This window comes from Podarcis filfolensis, assembly GCF_964270895.1.
Source record: "Podarcis filfolensis genome assembly, chromosome: 8".
NCBI lineage: Eukaryota > Metazoa > Chordata > Lepidosauria > Squamata > Lacertidae > Podarcis > Podarcis filfolensis.
In genome coordinates this window covers 55,477,197-55,497,438 of record NC_139611.1, presented here as the reverse complement: position 1 = coordinate 55,497,438, position 20,242 = coordinate 55,477,197, and the positions used below count along the sequence as shown (strand labels likewise).

The 20,242-nt window shown below is 46.5% G+C and overlaps 1 protein-coding gene across 2 annotated transcripts; it reads right to left on the bottom strand.

Moving 5' to 3' along the window:
- Positions 1–10,883: 10,883 nt before the first annotated feature.
- RRAGC (Ras related GTP binding C) lies at positions 10,884–20,059 on the bottom strand. 2 transcript variants are annotated; one of them, XM_083625241.1, is made up of 7 exons: positions 19,630–20,059; positions 18,517–18,720; positions 17,768–17,967; positions 15,955–16,069; positions 14,180–14,322; positions 12,989–13,209; positions 10,884–12,196 (listed from the first exon to the last, which is right to left on the bottom strand). In XM_083625241.1, exons 1-7 carry the CDS (start codon positions 20,011–20,013, stop codon positions 12,045–12,047), a joined length of 1,419 nt encoding a protein of 472 aa, XP_083481367.1. In that variant the 5' UTR covers positions 20,014–20,059; the 3' UTR covers positions 10,884–12,044. The 2 variants fall into 2 exon arrangements, with proteins under 2 accessions (XP_083481367.1, XP_083481368.1); XM_083625242.1 differs by having other exon boundaries at positions 13,061–13,209.
- Between the last annotated feature and the right edge of the window lie 183 nt (positions 20,060–20,242).

Here is a 20,242-nt window from a genome sequence, read left to right as displayed (position 1 = left end):
AAGCGTGATGGCTCACTGAAAAGTTTGAGCAGCGAGATTAAGGAAACTTGGCCAACGTGAAGGAATGGATTTCACCTTGCCAGATGTATCTCTCTGGGATTTCTTCATCAACTACACAAGGACCAATTTGGCATTTTAACATGCAGAGGAATTCTACTGCTCGGCCGTCTTCACATATGTAAAAAGAAAATTGGAGCTTAGGTTTGTAAGCATTTCTCTACTGCACTTGAGCACGGGTGCCTCCCACAAGAAACAGAGGATGGAACCAGTCTATTTAGAGAATCTGAAGGGACAACCACAACCAGGGGTTTTTTTTCAGCCAGAGCTCACACAGGAGCTCAGCTCTGGCACCTCTCAGGTGGGTGCCATTGCCATTCTAAGAGAACAAGGGAGAAGTTCATCGTGAGCTTCGGCACCTCTTTTTCTAGAAAAATAGCACTGTTGTGTGAAGTGGTAAATTAGTCTACTAAACTAAATTTTGGCATCTACTGTTTCTGCCTGCAAATGAAAACACTTCTGTTTGCAAACGCTTTTGCCTCTCCCTCTCTTCATTTGCCAACAGGGCTGAAATGTGCCTTACTGCTGTTTATTTTGTTGTTATATGATCCTCACTTTAGATTCTCCTGAGTGCCTGGGCCTCCAAAGGTACTTTCAAAATTCAATAGATAAGCTCCACGTGGAGCAAGGTGGCCAAATCTGAAAAGGCAGCAATTCCTCACAGAGCCACTTTTGGCCACAGATGGACCGCCAGGAGAAGCCACTCCCACTTGCTGTTTGCAACTCCCACTTCAACGCACCAGATGGGGGATCCAGCTGCAAAGGAGGAGCTTCTGTCTCAGTGGATGGGAGCTAGGCATGCCCTCAATTCTACCCTTGGAAGAGGGAAATGTCACTCAGAGAAATGAACCATGGATGTGGTACAGCCAACCCCAAAGGCCTGATCCTCAACATTGTTCCATCATCCTGCCTGGGAGGAAGTGGAGGCCTGCTTCAGTTGCTCCAGCTGTGGCTGGCCAATTAGCCACCTAGTCACTCCAGTGAGCTCTCAGCCTGCATGAGAGGTCCCAGTGCTATGCCTCTCCTGCCTTTTAATGCAAAGAGTGGTCACACAGCACTGTGATGGCAGAGGAGGAGGCTGTGCTGCTGCTCCTGCTCCTAGGAGCTGCTCACAGAGAGAGATGGCAGCCTCCCATGTGACCATTTGCTTTTCTGGAACACCATCCTCCCTCAGAGCATCTGAAGTAGAGTATTTAGTCAAGCCACTAGGGCAGGTGCCCCACCACATCATCATCATCATCATCATCATCATCATCATCATCATCACCACCACCACAGTGGTTGCTCCCTCCATTGAGGCCCCGTGGTGAAAAAAGAAAAGAATCCAGCCTTTAGCCTCCAGGCAAAAGGAAGGCATGGTGACACACAGATGTTCAAGGATTACGGCTGCGCTGAAAGGCAAGGATGTGCCAGGCATTTCTTCATGGCGCCTTTGGTGGATCAGCACAAGCCAGGCTACACTTTGCAAGCACTCCCTGGGGACAAGTCCCTAGTCCTCATGGGGAAAGAGTTCCATTTCCAAATGCCAGCCTGCTAAATTTTTATGCCACCCTTCCTCCAACACTTCCTCTTGTGGCTGAGAACCAGCCTAGTACAGTGGGGGCTTGGGGGCTGTTTCTTTCAGCTGCTGTCTGTCTTAAGGTTCCCAGTGATTAGCACTTCATATCCCAGGGGCTTCTGACTACTGATTTAATGTGATGTGCTTTGGTTGTTCTTGGGTGCATTTCTTGCAAGTCCAAGAGCAGAAGAGCAGGTGAGGGTGGTTATTATTGCAGTTTGGTCCTCAACTCCGAAAGGGGTTTTTTGGGAGGGGGAAATGGGGGCAGATGGAGAAGATGCTGAGGGACATGCAGAGAGAGAAAACGAGGGAAAGAGAAGCTTGAGAGAGAGAAAGATTAAGAAGGAAGCCTCCGTACTCAAGTGCGTCTCCCATTACCTGGTCTTCTTGGCTTGATAAAATGAGGACGTGGTGCTCTGGGATTTTGAGCGATGCTCTCTGGCACACGGAGGATACTGACCCCTAGAGGGCCACCTGCACAAAACAAGCAGCTGCCCCCCCATCAAATAAAACAATAGAAATACTTAACTAACTGACCAGTCATGCAGGTCCTGCCCCCCACCCCACTCCCGCTAACAAAAATCCTGACTACACCCATGTTGGCAGTCATGGGAAAAGAGGATAAGTCGTTTTATGGATCAGTTACTGATTAAGAAACAGGAAACAAGAATAAATTGACAGTCCTCCAAGGATCGGTAATGGGACTCATGCTTTTTAAGTTGTTTGTCAATGATCTAGAGCAGGGGGTGAGCAGTGAGGTGGTCAAGATTGCTGATGATACTGAATTGTTCAGGGTTGTTAAAATAAAACAATAATAATAATAATAATAATAATAATAATAATAATAATAATAATACGGAGGAGCTCCAGAAGGACCTCTCCAAACTGAATTAATAGATGGTGAAATAGCAAATGCAATTCACTAAAGCGATTCTGCTCACCCAGCAAGAGGAAATGGCCGTTCTGTGTCGCTGATTATTTACCTGAAGGAACACCAACCAACCTGCCTGAACAGTGAGGTGATCTCCAGAGGACCTCCCTCCAAGTGTTCCAGCCATGAGAGATCAGGAAGGCAGGCAGTGTTGGCCAGAGTCTACCCATTTGTGAAATTCCCTTCCTAAGGAGGCCCGCCTGGCACCAACACTGTATTTTCAGCATCAGGCAAAAGTGTTTGTCTCAGGCTTTTTAATGCAGCATGATGTAGCTTTTTTTAAAAAAATAAAATAAAAATCAAAGCAACATGCTATCAAGGTTCTTGGAAACTGTCCCAGAAACATTGTTGAAGGGTGTTGTATTTATTATAACACTCAAATTCCATGTATTTATTATAAATGTGTTTTTTTAATGGAACTTGACTGTTATACACTGCTGCATACTGCAGTGATGTTTTGATAAGTTCTTTCTCCTGGCAAATAACCGACGAGTCCCTCTCCCTGTCTATGCAATGCTAGGAATGCAGAAGTTGCCTTATACTGAATGAGACTAATTGGTACTGTCTGCATTGACTGGTGGCGGCTGCAGCGGCAGCTCCCCAAGGTTTCAGCCCTACCTAGAGGCACCTGAGCCCTTTTGCATGCAAAGCAGGTGCTCTGCCACTGAGCTGCAATGGTCCTTCCCGGAGCCAAGAAAATGCCAAGAGTTTTTGCCCTGCTGTCATTTTGCTACCATTTCACCTACACTAGAGCTCCTTGAGGAGCTCAGGTTTCGCCTCTACTGAGGCCTGCTCACCCCCAAACCCAGATCACTTATGAGCAAATTAAGTCCTAAAACAAACTGCTGGGCTCTCTCGTGAGTCATGCCCATTTGCTCTGAGCTGCTGCTGCTGCTTCCTAAGGACTGAGCCATGAGGTCAAGTGGCTGCCACACCATATCTTCTCTGTACACAGGAGGCCTCAAGGCAGCATCTGACTGCCCCCTTGGGTTAAAGAGGCAGCTCTTGCTTGGGGCTTCCTCTGTGGCGGCAGCCGCTGCCAGTAAAAAACAAGGGAATCTCCCAGGATGTTAATGCAGCTGCGACTGGGCCCCTGCTGATCCAGAAACAAAAGAGAGGAGACAAGGGTCCATGCTCTTTCTAACTTAGGGGCTCATTTACTTTTAAAACGCCCTGTCACTTAAGGCAAAGTCCATCATATTCTCTCTCTCTCTCTGTGTGTGTGTGTGTGTGTGTGTGTGTGTTTCTGTAGCTTCCCTCATCAACCCTGCCAGGTCAGTCCTGGTTGTCTGAGGGTGGGACAGAGAATCATGCATGAAGAGCCTGGAGGAAGGCACAGCCCATCCTCTGTGATCCAAGATGGTGGGAGGCAGGGGGGCACAGGGGGTGGGGGACAGGGAGAAGCAAAGGTGATCCCAAGAGGAGTGCTAGAGGGAACAAATCATTACTTCTTTTCACACCTCTCCAGGAAAATAAATTACGGAGAGTCTTGTGAGTGGGGGGTACTATTTTAACCACAAAAAGCAACCCAAAGGGAAAGCATTCAACCACCCCTCTCCCACTGTTGGAATCACCTCCACAGTCTCCCCCACCCCTCACCCCCTATGTGTAATTTTAACCTGAGGAGTGTTAAGTGGTGTAGAGAGCCAGTGTGGGGTAGTGGTTAAGAGCGGTAGACTCATAATCTGGTGAACTGGGTTCGCATCTCCGCTCCTCCACATGCAGCTGCTGGGTGACCTTGGGCCAGTCACACTTCTTTGAAGTCTCTCAGCCTCACTCACCTCACAGAGTGTTTGTTGTGGGTGAGGAAGGGAAAGGAGAATGTTAGCCGCTTTGAGACTCCTTCGGGTAGTGATAAAACGGGATATCAAATCCAAACTCTTCTTCTTCTTCTTAAGCAATGCTTTAAAAGAAGAGAGCCATTTCCCCCTGGTTTCTGTACATGGCTGGTTTGGATTTCCAGCCCAAGACACAGAACACCCCTCAGGATCACAGCAAACATCAGTCTTCTTCCCAGGGCCCCTTAGCTGCATTAAAGAGAGGCACCTGCTCCATGGTCCTGCAGGAAGGCAAAGTGCAGTATTGACTGTTTAAAAACTCAAAAATCACACACAGACTTAAGTAATATTTGCAAGATCAGCAAACAATTTAAAGTGTACACAAATCAGGCTGCCCAGATTCGGAGAACGGATGAAAAACCTCTCAGCAAGAAGGGCAAGTCCATGGTTCTTTGGCATTCTCCTTAGGCAAGTGGATCCACCCCCTTTGTCCTCTTTTGCTGTTCAGTGGCGCCATCCCTTGGGTCCTCTGGACCATTTGCATGGGGTGGAGGCAGGGGTGTCAAGGGAAGGGAAGTAGCAGCAGCACAAGTGAGCAGAGACACCCAGCGAGCAAGAGGGATGAAGCTCCAGCGTGCGGGTTAATGGAAATCTGACAGTCACCACACATTTCATTTAATTGGTTTTGCTGTTGAGGCAGTCCTCGGTTTCGCCGTCCTAAGGTAGAACCATGTAAAATCTCTATGGCGCAAGCAGGATCAGGCCCCTCCTTTGGATTCCCAGCCTGCCTTGGCTACAGCTAGCCTGATGCCCTACCTGAATCCCAGAACTGAGTGCAGGAAGCAGAGGGCGAGGCAGAAATCCAGTTTGCTCTTGCTTGGATTTATAACTTAGCACACTTAAAATAACTAGGAGTTAAAGCAGCAGCAGCAGTCAGCTTCAGAAGGTGCCCGGCCACTGATGGCATGTGCTCTACAGAGATGGTCCACCATAACTGTAATAAACCCTAAGGAAGCCCCTTCCAGCAGTCTGGATTTCTAAACATATTTAGCAATAATTCATTTGTTTGGCTTTTTAATGGAACCAATATTTCCTCTCCAAGATCAATACTGTCATAACTATATTGGAAAATTAAATTATAGCAACTTCATTTACATTTTTTAAAGCACCATGAAAATTATTCCAAGGCAGGACCTAATCAATGTTATGGACTTGAAATGTGCCACTCTGCATGAAGCTATAAAAAAAGATTAATGTACATTTTTACAAGAAATTAGTAGCTTAATGAAGTGGATAAAAACTCTGTCACAATTTTTATTGGATCTAAATTGCATTGTAGTGGAGGTACAGTAAGTGCCTAACACGTAATGACAGGATGACTCATGGCGAGAAATGGAAGGGTAATTTGCCCTCAACTGACACAAAACCAGGGCATTAACATCACAGCCGTTTTGAGCCAAGGGAAGTTGCCTGCTTTCATTGCACAGCAGGGGCAGAGCTTTAAACAAGAACTGTTAACTTGAGAATTATCGATCGCTCCTTCTGTGAAATGATGAAATTGGGGTGTTTAAAAAAAGTACATCTCAACTAACTGTTGGCACGACAGAGGCCAATGGGCAGAAGCAACTCAGCATGCAGAGACATACCAGAAAGCTACCATCGGCTAGGCTTGGATTTGCAGCCAAACTGGAAGGCGACAGAAAAAGACTGAAGCAGACGGTCACACAATCCCACCTAAGTTTGGAAGAGCAGCACCCTAAGCAAGAGAAACCCTCAGCAGGAGGCAATCAAAACAGGAGGTGTTTAAAAATAAACACACTCCCGAAAGTAATATTTTCAACAACTTGTGATCTTTACCTGACTCTGGGAAGACCCACACATTTCAAACATGGCAATGAGTCTTGCTGCTCAAATGCCTTCCAAGTAGAAGAGGCAAGCCAAGCACCTCTCCTGCAAAACAAGAGCCAAGGTCAAGGATGCTCAGAGGGAGAGTTCTAGCCCTGAGCCATGAGCCCCGGCCAGAAGGAAGCAGGGAGCAGCTAGAGAATCACTCCAGGAACACACTCAGGGCACCCACAGTCTGCCTCAATGATTAAGGGAGGCCAAGAAGCCCAAAGGGTTCCTGCAGTAGATTCTATTGTGGGGAGACCCCGAGAGCCCCCAACACTGCAGTAGAGAGCAAAACACGGAGAATTCAGGCCAAGTGCCACACTGGTCCTGCTGCCTTGGGCTTTGCTACCTAAATAATCTCCCCATGAAGGGACCATGTTACTTTGCAAAGCTGCCCTTTGCCTCAGCCACCAGCATTTATCTTACTTAGCTGACGCCAACAATGTACGTAAAATGTGAAGCATTTGCCGGGGCCAAAGTGACCCTAGAAGATTTCTGCTGAGTGCAGCTAAAAGAAAGCCTTGTGGGCAACCCCTTGGGCAATTTCTGGGATGGTGGGAGGGTGAAAGCTCTGGACTCTCTCTGCCTGCAGAACCACCCTAGCCAGGCCTGAGCACTTTTGTTCTGAAGGAAAACCCCACCTCTGCTTGTGCTTCCAGAAAGGTTGAAAAAACCTAACACTTCACACCAACTAGACAAAAGAGCCATTCACATCCGTCACTTGGCTTTGTTACCCATTCCTGAACTGTCGTGGAACCCTTTCCAGCTATCCCTTGGCCTTTTTATGCCACCGGAGCGAGTCAGGTCTCACGTAAATGGGAACCCACCCCATGTGGGATGTTGTCAGGCCCACAGGAGTTCCAGATACAAGTCGGAAGGGGTCCCCCAAACAGGTGCCAAAAGTGAGGGGGCAGGCAAGCACCTCTCCCAGCGCAGCAAGCAGAGCAGCCTCTGGTGTAACCCTCCAATCAAGGCTTTGATCATCAGCAGTTGAGCAAAGGACGACCAGGATATCAGCCAGGAAAAGCTCCTTTCTGCCTTGGAATGAGCCTGTTGGCTCAAGACACATACATGGAGCAGCATTGCCACCTTGTGGGTGAGTAGCAGAAACAAGATTTCTTCCTCGCCCTGGCAGCCACCCAGATTTAGGTGGTTCCCGAAATATACCGGACTAAGCTGGTCACATTTATTTACTGCATACAGAAGAATCATAGAATTGTAGAGTTGGAAGGGACAACAAGGGTCATCTAGTCCAACCCCCTGAATGCAGCCATCTTTTGCACAATGTGGAGCTTGAACCCACAACCTTGAGAATTAAGAGTCTCATGCTCTGCTCACTGAGCTATAGCCAGAGCCAACCCATAGATTTTCTCAGAGATGCTTACAAAAAGAAACAAAAAATACGATATAAAATAAAACCACCAATTAACACACAAAACAGTGTTTGAAAGGCCCAGATGGAAATTGAAACCAAAGTTGTTTAAAAAGGCCTGGGTGACTAGAAAGGTCGCATTGGAAGTGTGGGGCCCAAGTGCTAGATCTAACCAACTGCCTGCAAAAGTTATTGGGAAAGGAGTTGATTATTGGGGCGAGCCCCAGAGCAATCTCTGGTTCGGAAACTGCCTTGTGCCAACCTCGCCAGACCACGCTGCAGCCCAGAGACCCAAGGGGGCTCTATCAAGATCAGTCCCAGCTGCTGCTGCAAAGGAACCACTCTTGTCCAGGCCATTGATTGATTGAGACTTGAGTGATTGAGAGTGGCATGTTTGTATGGGTGGTTTGTGTGAGACACACAGAGAGAGATCTGTCTCTGCATGTGAGAGAAATGTAGATATATATGAGGGTGGGGAAGAAGAGATGCACTTAGGAAGACCCACACATCTGTGCTGTGTGTGAAAGAAAGAAAGAAAGAAAGAAAGAAAGAAAGAAAGAAAGAAAGAAGAGAAAATGTGGTGTGAGAGAAGGCGAGATGTATGTGTGTAGTTGTGTATATGTGAAGGATATGGGGAGGGGGAGATATGCATGAGTTTCTATGGAGTGTCTGCATATGGTGAGTGCAATTATCTATTTATTAAAATATTTGAATACTATTATCATAAAAATATACCAAATGGTTTAGAGCAATAAAAACTCATATAAACCATACCATAAGCTGAATGTAGGACAGCATTCTTACTATTTTTCTGTAGTGTGTATTTTATCTTATGGAACACTAAACTTTTACAGTGGTACCTCAGGTTAAGTACTTAATTCGTTCTGGAGGTCTGTTCTTAACCTGAAACTGTTCTTAACTGAAGCACCACTTTAGCTAATGGGGCCTCCTGCTGCCGCCACACCGCTACTGCACGATTTCTGTTCTCATCCTGAAGCAAAGTTCTTAACCCGAGGTACTATTTCTGGGTTAGCGGAGTCTGTAACCTGAAGCGTCTGTAACCCGAGGTACTACTGTGTGCTTCTTTTCGAGCCCTGTGGCATTTCATGGGAGCATTAAGGTAAAATCCTCAATTACTGAGTTTACAAACATAAAAATACAGTGGTACCTCGGGTTACATACACTTCAGGTTACATACGCTTCAGGTTACAGACTCCGCTAACCCAGAAATATTACCTCGGGTTAAGAACTTTGCTTCAGGATGAGAACAGAAATTGTGCAGCGGCAGCGCAGCAGGCCCCATTAGCTAAAGTGGCGCTTCAGGTTAAGAACAGTTTCAGGTTAAGAACAGACCTCCAGAACGAATTAAGTTCTTAAGCCGAGGTACCACTGTATTTAGGAGGGCAGCCAATCTTACAAGTGCCAAGTCAGGGGAAAAGAATACGTGCTTGCTGGGCTCTGCCTTCTTCCTAATCATGGGATGCCACATACATGCCTCTTCCCACAACGACCTTTGCAGCAAACCCTACACCCAGTTTCCTTGAATGGGGAAATCCATTTCCCAACACGCTTACCTTCCAGCTTTATATCACCCGAGTCTCTGGGACCTAAACACACCCTGCACATACCTGTCCGACAGGTAGCCAAGTCTCTTTTTGCTAAGCTGCCTAGGTTCGCCCAAAGGTCAGCCTCTAAGGCCTGCAATAATGCAATAACCTCACTCAGAGAGGTTGCAGACATTTGGCAGAATGCTTCCCATCCACCATCCCTGTCCCCAGAGAAAGGTGGTGGGCAAGAAGCATCCAGTAACAAGGTTGTGCTCTTCCACAGGAAGCGGATTCTTCTGCTTGCCTAAATGATGCCCTTCCCTTACACTGTGTAGTGCAAGGAAGGTGTCAGGTGCTTGCAGGAGAGACAGGTGCTCTTCCCCTCCTGCAAGCATGGAAGCGGTAGGGGTTGCTTGAGTTGGAGGCCCACCTGCAGAACAGATGTGTGCCATCAAGGTCCCTGCTTGGGGTAAATGGAAAGCTCACAAGCTGGGATGGATAACCATTTCCTGTTTAACCCAAGCACCTGGGACTTGAGGGCATATTCCCATCATAGAACTGTAGAGTTGGAAGAGATCCCAAGGGTCATCTAGTCCAATCCCCTGCAATGCAGGAATCCCTGCTCAATAATCCCTGGCGGATGGCCATCCAACCTCTGCTTAAAACCCTCCAAGGAAGGAGAGGCCACCATCTTCCAAGGGAGACAGTTCCACCGTCAAACAGCTCTTCACAATATATCTATACTGCTCTTCATCCAAGGGCTATCACTACAGTATTTGGCAGTTCCAGCAACATACCATGGCTGTTAGCTATTTCAGTACAATGAATTCACCTAATTCCGCTTAGGTCAGTCCTCAAATATCTAGTTTTTACTTTCTGTGTACCACAAGCTACTTTGAGCACATTTTATTTTGTGGAAAGGTGCATACAAATTAGAGGCTAATCTAATGTGATGTGATGCAGAGAATCTTTAGGAAAACAGAGCTTGCAGAAATACTTAAGTGTTTTCTATTCATTAAAAAAAAATACTTGCTTGGCTTTAAACACGTCTGTATAAAGTAGTGTGCTATGGAGATAAACCTATCACGTGAACCACACAATCAGCCATCTGTGCGGCAGGCTCAGGACAGAGCAAAGTCCTTTCTTCCTTGCCACCTAATTCACTTGTTGCCAGCTTACTGGGTTTTTTCTCAGGAAGGATCATGAAGGAGAGTGCTATTAATCCTACTGGCCAAAAGGGAAGCTTCATGCTTGCGAGTACCAAGCACAATGGACGCAAAGCTCAGGGGATAGCTTACACTTCAGTAGTAAAGCAGACGGACCTGGGTCTGACCAAGCAAAGACCATTATGCAGCTGCTCAAGGCCTCTAAATTCACTTTTTCCTGATCAGCACCACACCTCCTGCCTTTCTGCTGAGTTCTTTGAGGAAAGACTTCCAAGCTCTGAAAGTGCCAAAAACTGTTCAGAAAATCACTGTACTCTCCATAGATTTTCAAATTTCAAAACATCCAGAGTGTAGTTGAAGTGACACAGTATTAATGAGGGAACAAGCAATTGCCACCATTTTTTGGCATGGAGCACACTTACAAGTGTTGCAAAGCAGAAGGCATAGCTTCTGCAGGGCATCTGTCAGCAGCTACAACTATCCAATTAATTCATCAGGAATAGCGTACGAACCTGCAACGCCCTGTCCATGCATGGGCACCAAAACCAACAATTCACACATGCACTTAACTGAGAAAACAGCTGTCAAGATAAAATGCATTTTATTAATGCGGACTACTGAGAAGTGAATCCCACAAGAGCCACCCGCCTCCCGAACAGTGCAAGGACACAGTCGGCTGCTGGCAACACCAGCCACCCTGTTAAAACTTTGGCGCGTCCACATTGACATCTGAGGAGAGAAAAGGTTCCATGGCTTGGGAATATACAAGCGTTGTCTGATGTGCACGAGGCCACAAGGGAAGGTCCACACACGAGTTGGAAGGGAGCTTCCATCCAATGGAATATGTGCAGAATATGGAGTTCAGGGAGGCCTTTGTATCTTCCTGACCTTGAGGTAAAGGCACTTCCTTGCCTGGTGAGCAGCTACAGAGAATTCTAGCAACCAGAGTTCAGTTGCACACCATATTTTACAAAAACTAACCTGTTATGCAATTGAAGCATAGCTTCAAAAAATGGAAAACGCACTTAAATCCAAACACATTAGCCACAACTGGGCAGAATTTGAATCATTTACTACAAAAAGCATCTTCAAGGACAAGTACAGGAACTGCTGCAGCAAATTGTTAAGTGGTCTGCCAACAAGCTTGAGAATGCAAGACGAGCATATTCTAAACCAGTTTCGAGCGACAAAGTTAAGGTTGCCAATTCTTGTCTTTTATCCTGTTCTCCAATAAAAAGAGAGCTTTGCGCTCAGTGGGTCTGCAGAGGGAAATGGCACCACTTGGCATCACATTCATTTCACAGAAGATGGATTTTTTTAAGGGGTTAACCGCAATAGGATATGATAAAACTCAAAGGATGGAATGTTTGAAATTGCGCTAAACTAAACTACAAGCTGTCATGTTTGAGTTTACGAACGCCAATTTCTTTGAAACGCAAATGCACTAACACTACGCATGTTTAAAAAAACACAAGGAATGCCGAGTGTCAAAACAGCTCAGTTCCGGAATCATCCACGCCCTGTTTTGTATCGAGGGAGATGTCGAAGCGAGGGAGGGAGCAGCCCCACTTCCAGGCCATTTCAGTTGTGCCACGCCTGCCACGATTGCAGCTCCACAAGGCAAAGTCCCGTCTCTTCCAGAATGCGCACACAGGAATGTATGGAGCCAGTTCTCTGTGCTGTCCATCCCCAACACACGGACATGGAGCAGGGAACACTTGGCCACCCGCCTTGGGTCCCCTCCGCTAGACGACATTTCTAGGAGTGCCGTTATGAGTCACTGCTTTTAGACCAGGGATGTTTGCTTGATGGTTGCAGGATCGGTGGGAGGAAATGCCCACTTCAAAGACCTCGTGGATGGCCTTGCGGAAGCAGTGGAAATTGTAGTCTATTAAACCTGGGAGAGCAAGAGAAACAAACCACAGGGGACAATCGAGAGAAGGCAAAGCACAACCTCATCTGGGAGCCTGACTTACCAAAAGACCCTCAGCACCCTCTGCCATTCATTCTGGGTGTAAAGCCCTTGACCCAGCTGTTCTGCACAGCAGCAGACAGAAGCTCTACAGCTGCATCACAGTTACTGCCAAATGCATTCCAAAACACAGTTGACTAAACATGCCTGTTCTTGTTTTAACATGCTTCTTATATAATTTTGTATATTGTTTCTCTTTATTTTTATTTCCTTGTACTCCACTCTGAGGGACACGGGTGGCGCAGTGGTCTAAACCACTGAGCCTCTTGGGCTTGCTGATCAGAAGGTCAGAGGCTCGAATCCCCGCGACGGGGTGAGCTCCTGTTGCTCGGTCCCAGCTCCTGCCAACCTAGCAGTTCAAAAGCATATCAAAGTGCAAGTAGATAAATAGGTACCACTCCGGCGGGAAGGTAAACAGCGTTCACATGTGCTGCTCTGGTTCACCAAAAGCGGCTTAATCATGCTGGCCACATGACCCGGAAGCTGTACGCCAGCTCCTTCGGCCAGTAAAGCGAGATGAGCGCCGCAACCCCAGAGTCGTCGGCAACTGGACCTAAAGGTCAGGGGTCCCTTTACCTTTTTTACGCCACTCTAGGCTATAAATACTGTAAATAAACAAGGTTGTAGAAGTCTAATGAGAAGATTTGAAAACTTGCCCCAAGGGGATTTTGGTGAGTGCAGCTCACAGAGGATCAACTCTTCACAAATTGCAATTACCAGATTTGTGCGACCCCATAGAAGCTGGAGCCCAGGCACTCAATCGCGGGACACACCAATCTTCTTCCTCACCTTTGCGTTCAAAGCTTTCTTCTCTAAGGATGCACACCAAGGCCAGAAACTTGGTCACTTCTTTTAAATACAGCACAGTTGTATTGTTGAGCTTGATAATGGCCATGGACTCCTTGTCGTAGGCACTGCCGCTCCCATCCTCCTTGAGCCTACGGTTGTTTGAGACAGAAGGGACTATTCAGGGCACACAATTGGCTAAGGACTTTGAGGCAGCATTTTAACAGTAATTGAATACTGGACTGAGGCATTAAGCAGCAATGAGGATTGTGAGAATCTTGTGGACACCGTTTATCTTGAGTTCAGCAAAGCATTTAACAATGTACCAGGATATTCTGATGAAGAAGCTAGCTAAATGAAGGACTGAAGATTCACAGCTGAGGGATTCACAGCTGGTTGTAAAACTAGCCAAAAAGAAAATGCTCACCAACAGCTCCTCATCAAACTGGAGAGAAGTTTTGGAATGGGGTAGTGCAGGCCCCTACCCTGGGTCTGGTCCTCTCCACTGAATTAGATGGAGGGTGAAAGGAATTCTGATCAGATTTGCAAACTATGCAAGACTGGGAGGACAGCTAACACCTCCAAAGGCCAGAAGAAAATTCAAAGCAACCTTGATAAAAGGGCCAAAACAAAATGAAGTTCAATGGGGGGGGAGTTCTATATTTAGGCAAATAAGATGCATCGGTATGGGACTGGGGTGTGGGTGGGTGTGGGTGTGGAATAGTAGGTTTAGCAATAGTACGGAAAAGAGTTGGAGCTGATTGTAAGATGCATAATGTGAATGGGCAGCATACAAAAGGTTTTCCTCATTATTCATTACAAATGAATATATTAAAATGTCTCAGTATCATAAATACAGAAAAATATTTACACATGAAGCCATCCAAAACACCTTCCTACTTTTCATCACTCACTCAAAACAGACACTGCAATTTCTAGTACCCCTCCTTACTAGCAACAAAATCATACAGAAAATGTGTTTTAGTTTCACATCCAATATTCCAAAAGCCAGAGCTTCCTCAATGCTAGGTTTTCATTTTCTCATGACATTTGACAACGGATTTCCCTCTAAGCTACTTCAAGATTCTCTGAAATGCCAAAGAAGCACCACATGGTACTTACCCGTATATACAAGAAACATCAATGACGACATCTATCATGTCGCAACAGAGCTCGTATGACTGCATATCAACAGGCGAACTATCCGTTGCAATATAGATCTTGCTGACGACATCAAAGAGAAAAGCTTTTTCAATACCAGAATTCTAAAAGAAGAAAAAACAAGTTAAAATGGTTGTCTCACATACTGAACTATTTCTCAGCCTACTGGCGACTCTTGTTTTACTTTTTTACTGAAGGCAGATGGTCAGACAGGAAGGGGCCTTTCATCGCCACTCTAAGAACGCAAGGAAGAAGAGCTCAGCTGCTGGATCAGGCCCTGCATCCTGTTCTCCACAGTGGTTAACTAGATGCCCCAATGGGAAGCCCAAAGGTAGGACCCGAGTGCAAGTGCAAGAGCAGCAATACTCTTCCCACTTGAGACTCTCAGCAACTGGCTTCCAGAGGCAAACTACCTCCAATGGTGGAGGCAGAGCACAGACATCCAGAAATTTGTCTGATCTCCTTTCAAAGCCACCCAAGCAGCCACCACTGGAAATGAAGATGGTGGCCTCACATTAGCCAAACCTACCTCAAAGACACCACCCCCAGTGTTTCAAATAGCACACTGTGCCAGTTGCAAAACTGACAGCCATACCACCAGCTTGGTTTTCAAACTAGTGGTAGTGATGGGGCATCTGTTGTCCATTTTGCAGTCTCAAATGAAGGAACCTGAAACAACTAAACACGCCCAGAAGGTAATAAATAACTGGCTATCTTTTTATAAAGCGACAAGCAAGACTCTCTAATAGTGGATTCTGCTTTGAGGAATGTCTTGTCCACATTTGCTGCCATCTCCGAAGATATCAGTCAACTATTTAGGAAAATGTCTGTGCACTTTAGGAGGCCTACTAAATCCCGCCCCCAAGCCTATTATGCTGCACAAGTGCTTGCTTTATTTCACTGGTGTTTTATTATACACATTGTGGGGGGATGTAAGTAGGTTGGATAAAAACTTGCTCTTTTACACAGAAGTTGATAGCTATACTAAACCAGGCTTTCTCAAACTCGGCCATCCAGATGTTCTGAGACTACAGTTCCCATCATCCCTGACCACTGGTCCTGCTAGCTAGGGATCATGGGAGTTGTAGGCCAAAAACATCTGGAGGGCCGAGTGGGAGGAAACCTGTACTAGACTCTTGTTTTAAAAAATATAAAGTGCAAAGGTGGAAGCTTAAATTTTAAGGGGAAGTAAATCTTTTTCTTGCTGATTAAAATGTCTTGTTATAAATAAGCGCAATTATTCTGTCTATGGAGGATATAAGCCTATAGAGCCTCCAAGCCACCTTCAAAATCTTCCCTTTGCAGAGAGAATCTCATCCTCTAAGATGCCACTGGACATTTGGCCACTGGCTAGAGCTGAAGAGACAGGCTATTTGCTCACAAGAGCCTCGACTGAGCACAAGCTGCTATTGCAAGTGCTGTAATGAAGAAGTCTAGCATAGATCATGGTTTGAGAGCTCCCCAACTGCTGGAGCCTGCAGAGAACTACACACGTTTTTGAAGCAAAAGCCTGTAGTTCCAAGTTCTAACCAAGTATGCCAGTTACTCATTATTTCTTAGCAATATGTCTTCCAAATGAGAGCTTCTAAGCAAGTTCATACGCTTACCAACCCAACAAAGCATTACTGCAACATTTAAAAACAAGTCATTGCATTCATTGCCTAATCTTCACTAAACGTTCCCAGGGCAGGGTACAAAAACATGACAATTAAAGTACATGTACAACACCTACTTACTGATATAAAGATATTTAGCAGGTTTTCCAAAGTTGGCAACTGTGGAATGAGCTTCTGTACCACCTTGCTGAAGGCTTCAAATATAGAATGATCATAGATGCTGGTCAAATAAAAACTACAAAGCAGAACACTGTTATTAGCTATCAGAACAGTTCCAGGTTTAATTTGCTGCTTTGGCACACTGAAAGCAAAACTGAAGCATCAAGGAGGCCCACACTGAACAGCTTCAAATACATTTAACATACTCTGGAAATTCTTGTTCTTCTCTTTGTTCCCCTCAGAGATGAGATCATTGCTTCCAAAGATACCTTTTAAGGTGAAGACTAATTTGCATCTCAAAGAAACCGTGAGGGGGGAGATAACAAAGAGCAAAAGCAGTTTAAATATTTTTGCAATCTCTCCTTATTGCACACAATAAGGAGCAACCCTTTTTGTAAACATTTCTCTTGAAATACAGAATATAATCAAGGGGCCAGACATACCTCAGGGGGGAGGGAATGCTGCAGGGCCACTACTGGAAAGAGCCTTCCCCCATAGGGACCAGTAGGAGGGCCTCATCTGCAGATCTCATGGCATGGACAGGTCTACACATGAGAGTGGGTGTTCTCCTGGATATTTGGGGCCCAAGCCATCAAGGGCTTTAAACCTAAGTGTGAGCACCATATTTAGGCCCAGAACAACATCTGCAGACAACTGTTGTAAAATGGGAATTAGATGTGCTTGACCCACTACCCTTTCAGCACCCTAGCTAATACGTTTTGCAGAAATTGTAATTTCCATAATGTCTGGTCAAATTGAATGTACACTTTTTAAGAAGACGCCAACAATAATCAACAGAGACTAATGATTTTTAAACACAACTACTCACAAAACCTGCAAATGATTAGTACCATCTTGGAATACATATTCCTCCTTTCTGTATGGAAGAGAAAATACCTCTTCTAACATTATGCAAATGCCCCCCCCCCCCATCAGAGCTACCTCTTTATTCATGTGTAGATTAAGACTCATATTATTAGTTAAGTAACAACTGACTTCTTCTTGACCAATAGACTCACTATTGGTCTTAGCCGCTCAGAGCCAGTATTTGCATGCAGGGGAAGTCCCTAATTCACTGAGGATTTGAGACCCATAGGCTACCCTCACTTGGTTTAGCCAACCAGTTAAAAGTTGTTCCTGGGATGTGGCTGCTGTTGCATACTGACAGCTTCTAGGAGACACAGGTGAGAGCTGAGTGCAGGGTGAGGACCAAAGGTAGACAAAACTACCCCAGAAGGAGCATGACATGCACCGCACCAGAGGTACTCCCCCTCCCCTAACACCACATACACCCTGCATGTGCTGTAGAGGGAAGTGAGGGGCAGATGGGGCTCATCAACCTGGGAAGGTAGCCCATCTAGGAGAAGGAAAATTCTGATCTTCAACCTGCGCTGCCTTGAGGGAGAAGAAAAGTCTAAGGAATAAACCCTACATAAATCCAAAGTGGAGTTAGATGACACCTTGCAACTCTTGCACCCAAGTTGGTGCCAAACATCCTGTTCTGCTTTTCTTTGGACAGCATCAGCAAGGTGGGGGGGGGTCGGGGTCCTGTCGTCTGTGCAGCCCACCACGTCCATACACACTGCCCAAGCTTGCACAGTGATTTGACATCATCCCCGTAGGCACACTTCATTGTCTCGAGACAAGCGAATGCCAACAACAACAACTGATTATTCAGGTGATGGTCCCAGCATTAAACAAGCCCTCAAAAATGCAGCTTCTCCAGATTTGGTCTCAAATGGGAGAAAATTGTGTCCAAATGAAGTCCACTTACCTAAGGTGAAGTTTTTCTAGCCCAGCATCACCAAGATCATCATTGGCTCTCTGATGAATATCTCTTTGAGTTTCTATTTTATGATCATCTGACAAACCATCAACTTTATGAATAAAAACCTCAAAGTTCATTTCTGGATTAATTTTGTAAGCTTTTGAGACTGTAATGTGCAACCTGGTTAATGCTTCCATGTAGTCATCCTGTAAGCAAAATATAATATGCATTTTTCAGTCAGAATTAAATATACAGGCCATACATTACTAAGAAACACAATGATGTCTGCTTGTTGATATTTACAATTTACAATTACTATAATAGAAACAGACCTTGTGAGAATCCCAAGGATAATTCAGAATCAAAATAGTTCTATTCTTGACCAGATCTCATCCCAAAGACTAAAAATACTGTTACAGAAACCGATAAATTCAACCACAAACTGGTCTCTAAATGCTGGATTGTTTGCTTGAGCTGTGTTCTACCTTACTTAACACTGCCCAAATTACTCAGTAGTATTCCTATCTGATATGGTAATGCTCCTACACAATGTCATTCCTGCCATTACCAGTATTTTAAAGGTTGTAATCTACTCTGAGCTGTGAACTGTTTAAAAGAGAACAACTGACAGACTACAGCTACTTCAACACTTGGAATTTATGTTCAGGATCATTTCTTGCAACATCCCCAATACATCCTCCCCACCGCTCACAGAGCAACCTACTCTGTTCCCCAAAGTGAAGCTTCATAATGACCTGTGCATCAATAACATAGATGAGGGCTCCAGTTCCCCTGAAGATCATCTCATAATCAAACGTTGGATCAAAAAAATCCATTTGTCCAGGAAAATCCCATATTTGGAAGTTCACAAAGGAGCTATTTGAAATATCATCTTTATAGATTTTGTTGGTACTCTCCAAGAATAAGGTTTCATTAGGAGACATTTTGTGGAACACCACCTGTTTGCAATAGAGAGCATACAACCATTATTTACTTTTTTGCTGTTTTACATTTCTATCCTTCCTGCCACTAAGGAACTCAAGAATCCTTGTTATCTCCTCCACCCATCCATTTTATCTCCAAAATAACAAGAGGCACAACTCCCCCCTTCTCAGTGAGGGTCAGGACGGAGAACCTGAAGCTGCATCTTTCTCCCAAGTCTCTTGCCTGAACCGCCAACTATGATGCTACCTTGAGGAGAAGCCAGTAAAGAAATGTCAGGCCTGTAGACATCTTGATGTGGAATGACAGGTTGAACGGTGGAGTATTAGGGCAGTGGCGTAGCGTGGGGGGTGCAGGGGGGGCGGGCCGCACCGGGCGCAACATCTGGGGTTAGGGCAAATCCATGGGTTAGGGGGCGCAAATCCACGGGTTAGGGGGCGCAAATCCACGGGTTAGGGGGCGCAAATTACTTGCCTTGCCCCGGGTGCTGACAACCCACGCTACGCCACTGTATTAGGGTAAGAACTTACCTTGTTCCACTTGGGCATGAAGAAAAGAGAGATCTTGCTTATACCCCGCAGGCTCCCTCCACCTGATTAGTCCCCCTGCCCTCCCCGATCATGAGTGATTATTATTGTTAATAATAATACACCCAACTATATCCCACCATTCTTCTAAAGATTTCAAGGTGGCGCATATGATTCCCCCTCCCCATTTTATCCCCACAACAACCCTGTGAAGTAGGTTGCGCTGAGTGACAATGACTGGCCCCCCAAGATCACTCAAGGAGTTTGAACCCTGGTTTCCTCTCAGGTCCTAGTCCGACCCTAAACTTCGATCTCCTCCCTCGTCGCTGTCCCGAAGCCCCCGCGATGCTCCGGACACGACCCCACGCCAGGGAGAAGGGGGCGGGAGGCCCTACGCACCTTCTGGATCGACGATTTCCCGCTGCGGCGCAGCCCCATGAGCAAGATCCGAGGCTGCTTGGAGGAGTCTCCGCCGCCCGAGCCGAGCCCGCAGTTGCTGCCCCCGCCGCCTCCTACGCCGCCGCTCCCGCCAGGCCCCCCGATGATTCCTCCGCCGCCGCCTCCGCTGCCGCCGCCCAGCTCGGCCCCGCCATCGATGTCCTCTTCGTCATCCTCCTCGTCGTCGTCGTCCTCCGCGCCGTAGCCGAAGTCCTTCGGGAAGGAATCCGCCGCCGCCGCTGCTGCCGCCGCCGCCGCCCCGAGGCTCCCGCCGGGCAAAGCCCCCGACGCTGGCTCCTCGACCGCACCAGGACCCGCCGCCGCCCCGAATTGCAGGGCCGCCATCACGAGCTGCCAAAGGCGCCCCCCACTCCAACAGCTCCTGAGCCCGCCCCCACCTCCCAACACCTCGCGCACCGATTGGCCTGCAGGAGCAAGAGGCATTCCCATTGGCCGAAAATGAAACGGCAGCGCGGTGCGTGACCGGAGGGGGGCGCGCGGGGGCCGTGCTTTCAGCTACCTGTCCGGTAAGGAAGGGGCGCCCTTTGATGACATCCGATGGCAGGCTACGCCT

Coding starts and splice junctions, on each gene's coding strand:
- RRAGC (XM_083625241.1), bottom strand. CDS start 20,013: ATGGCGGCCCTGCAATTCGGGGCGGCGGCGGGTCCTGGTGCGGTCGAG. Junction 18,721..19,629: donor GGAAATCGTCGATCCAGAAG/GTGCGTAGGGCC, acceptor TATTGCAAACAG/GTGGTGTTCCACAAAATGTC. Junction 17,968..18,516: donor TCTATGTTATTGATGCACAG/GTCATTATGAAG, acceptor TTTTGCTTACAG/GATGACTACATGGAAGCATT.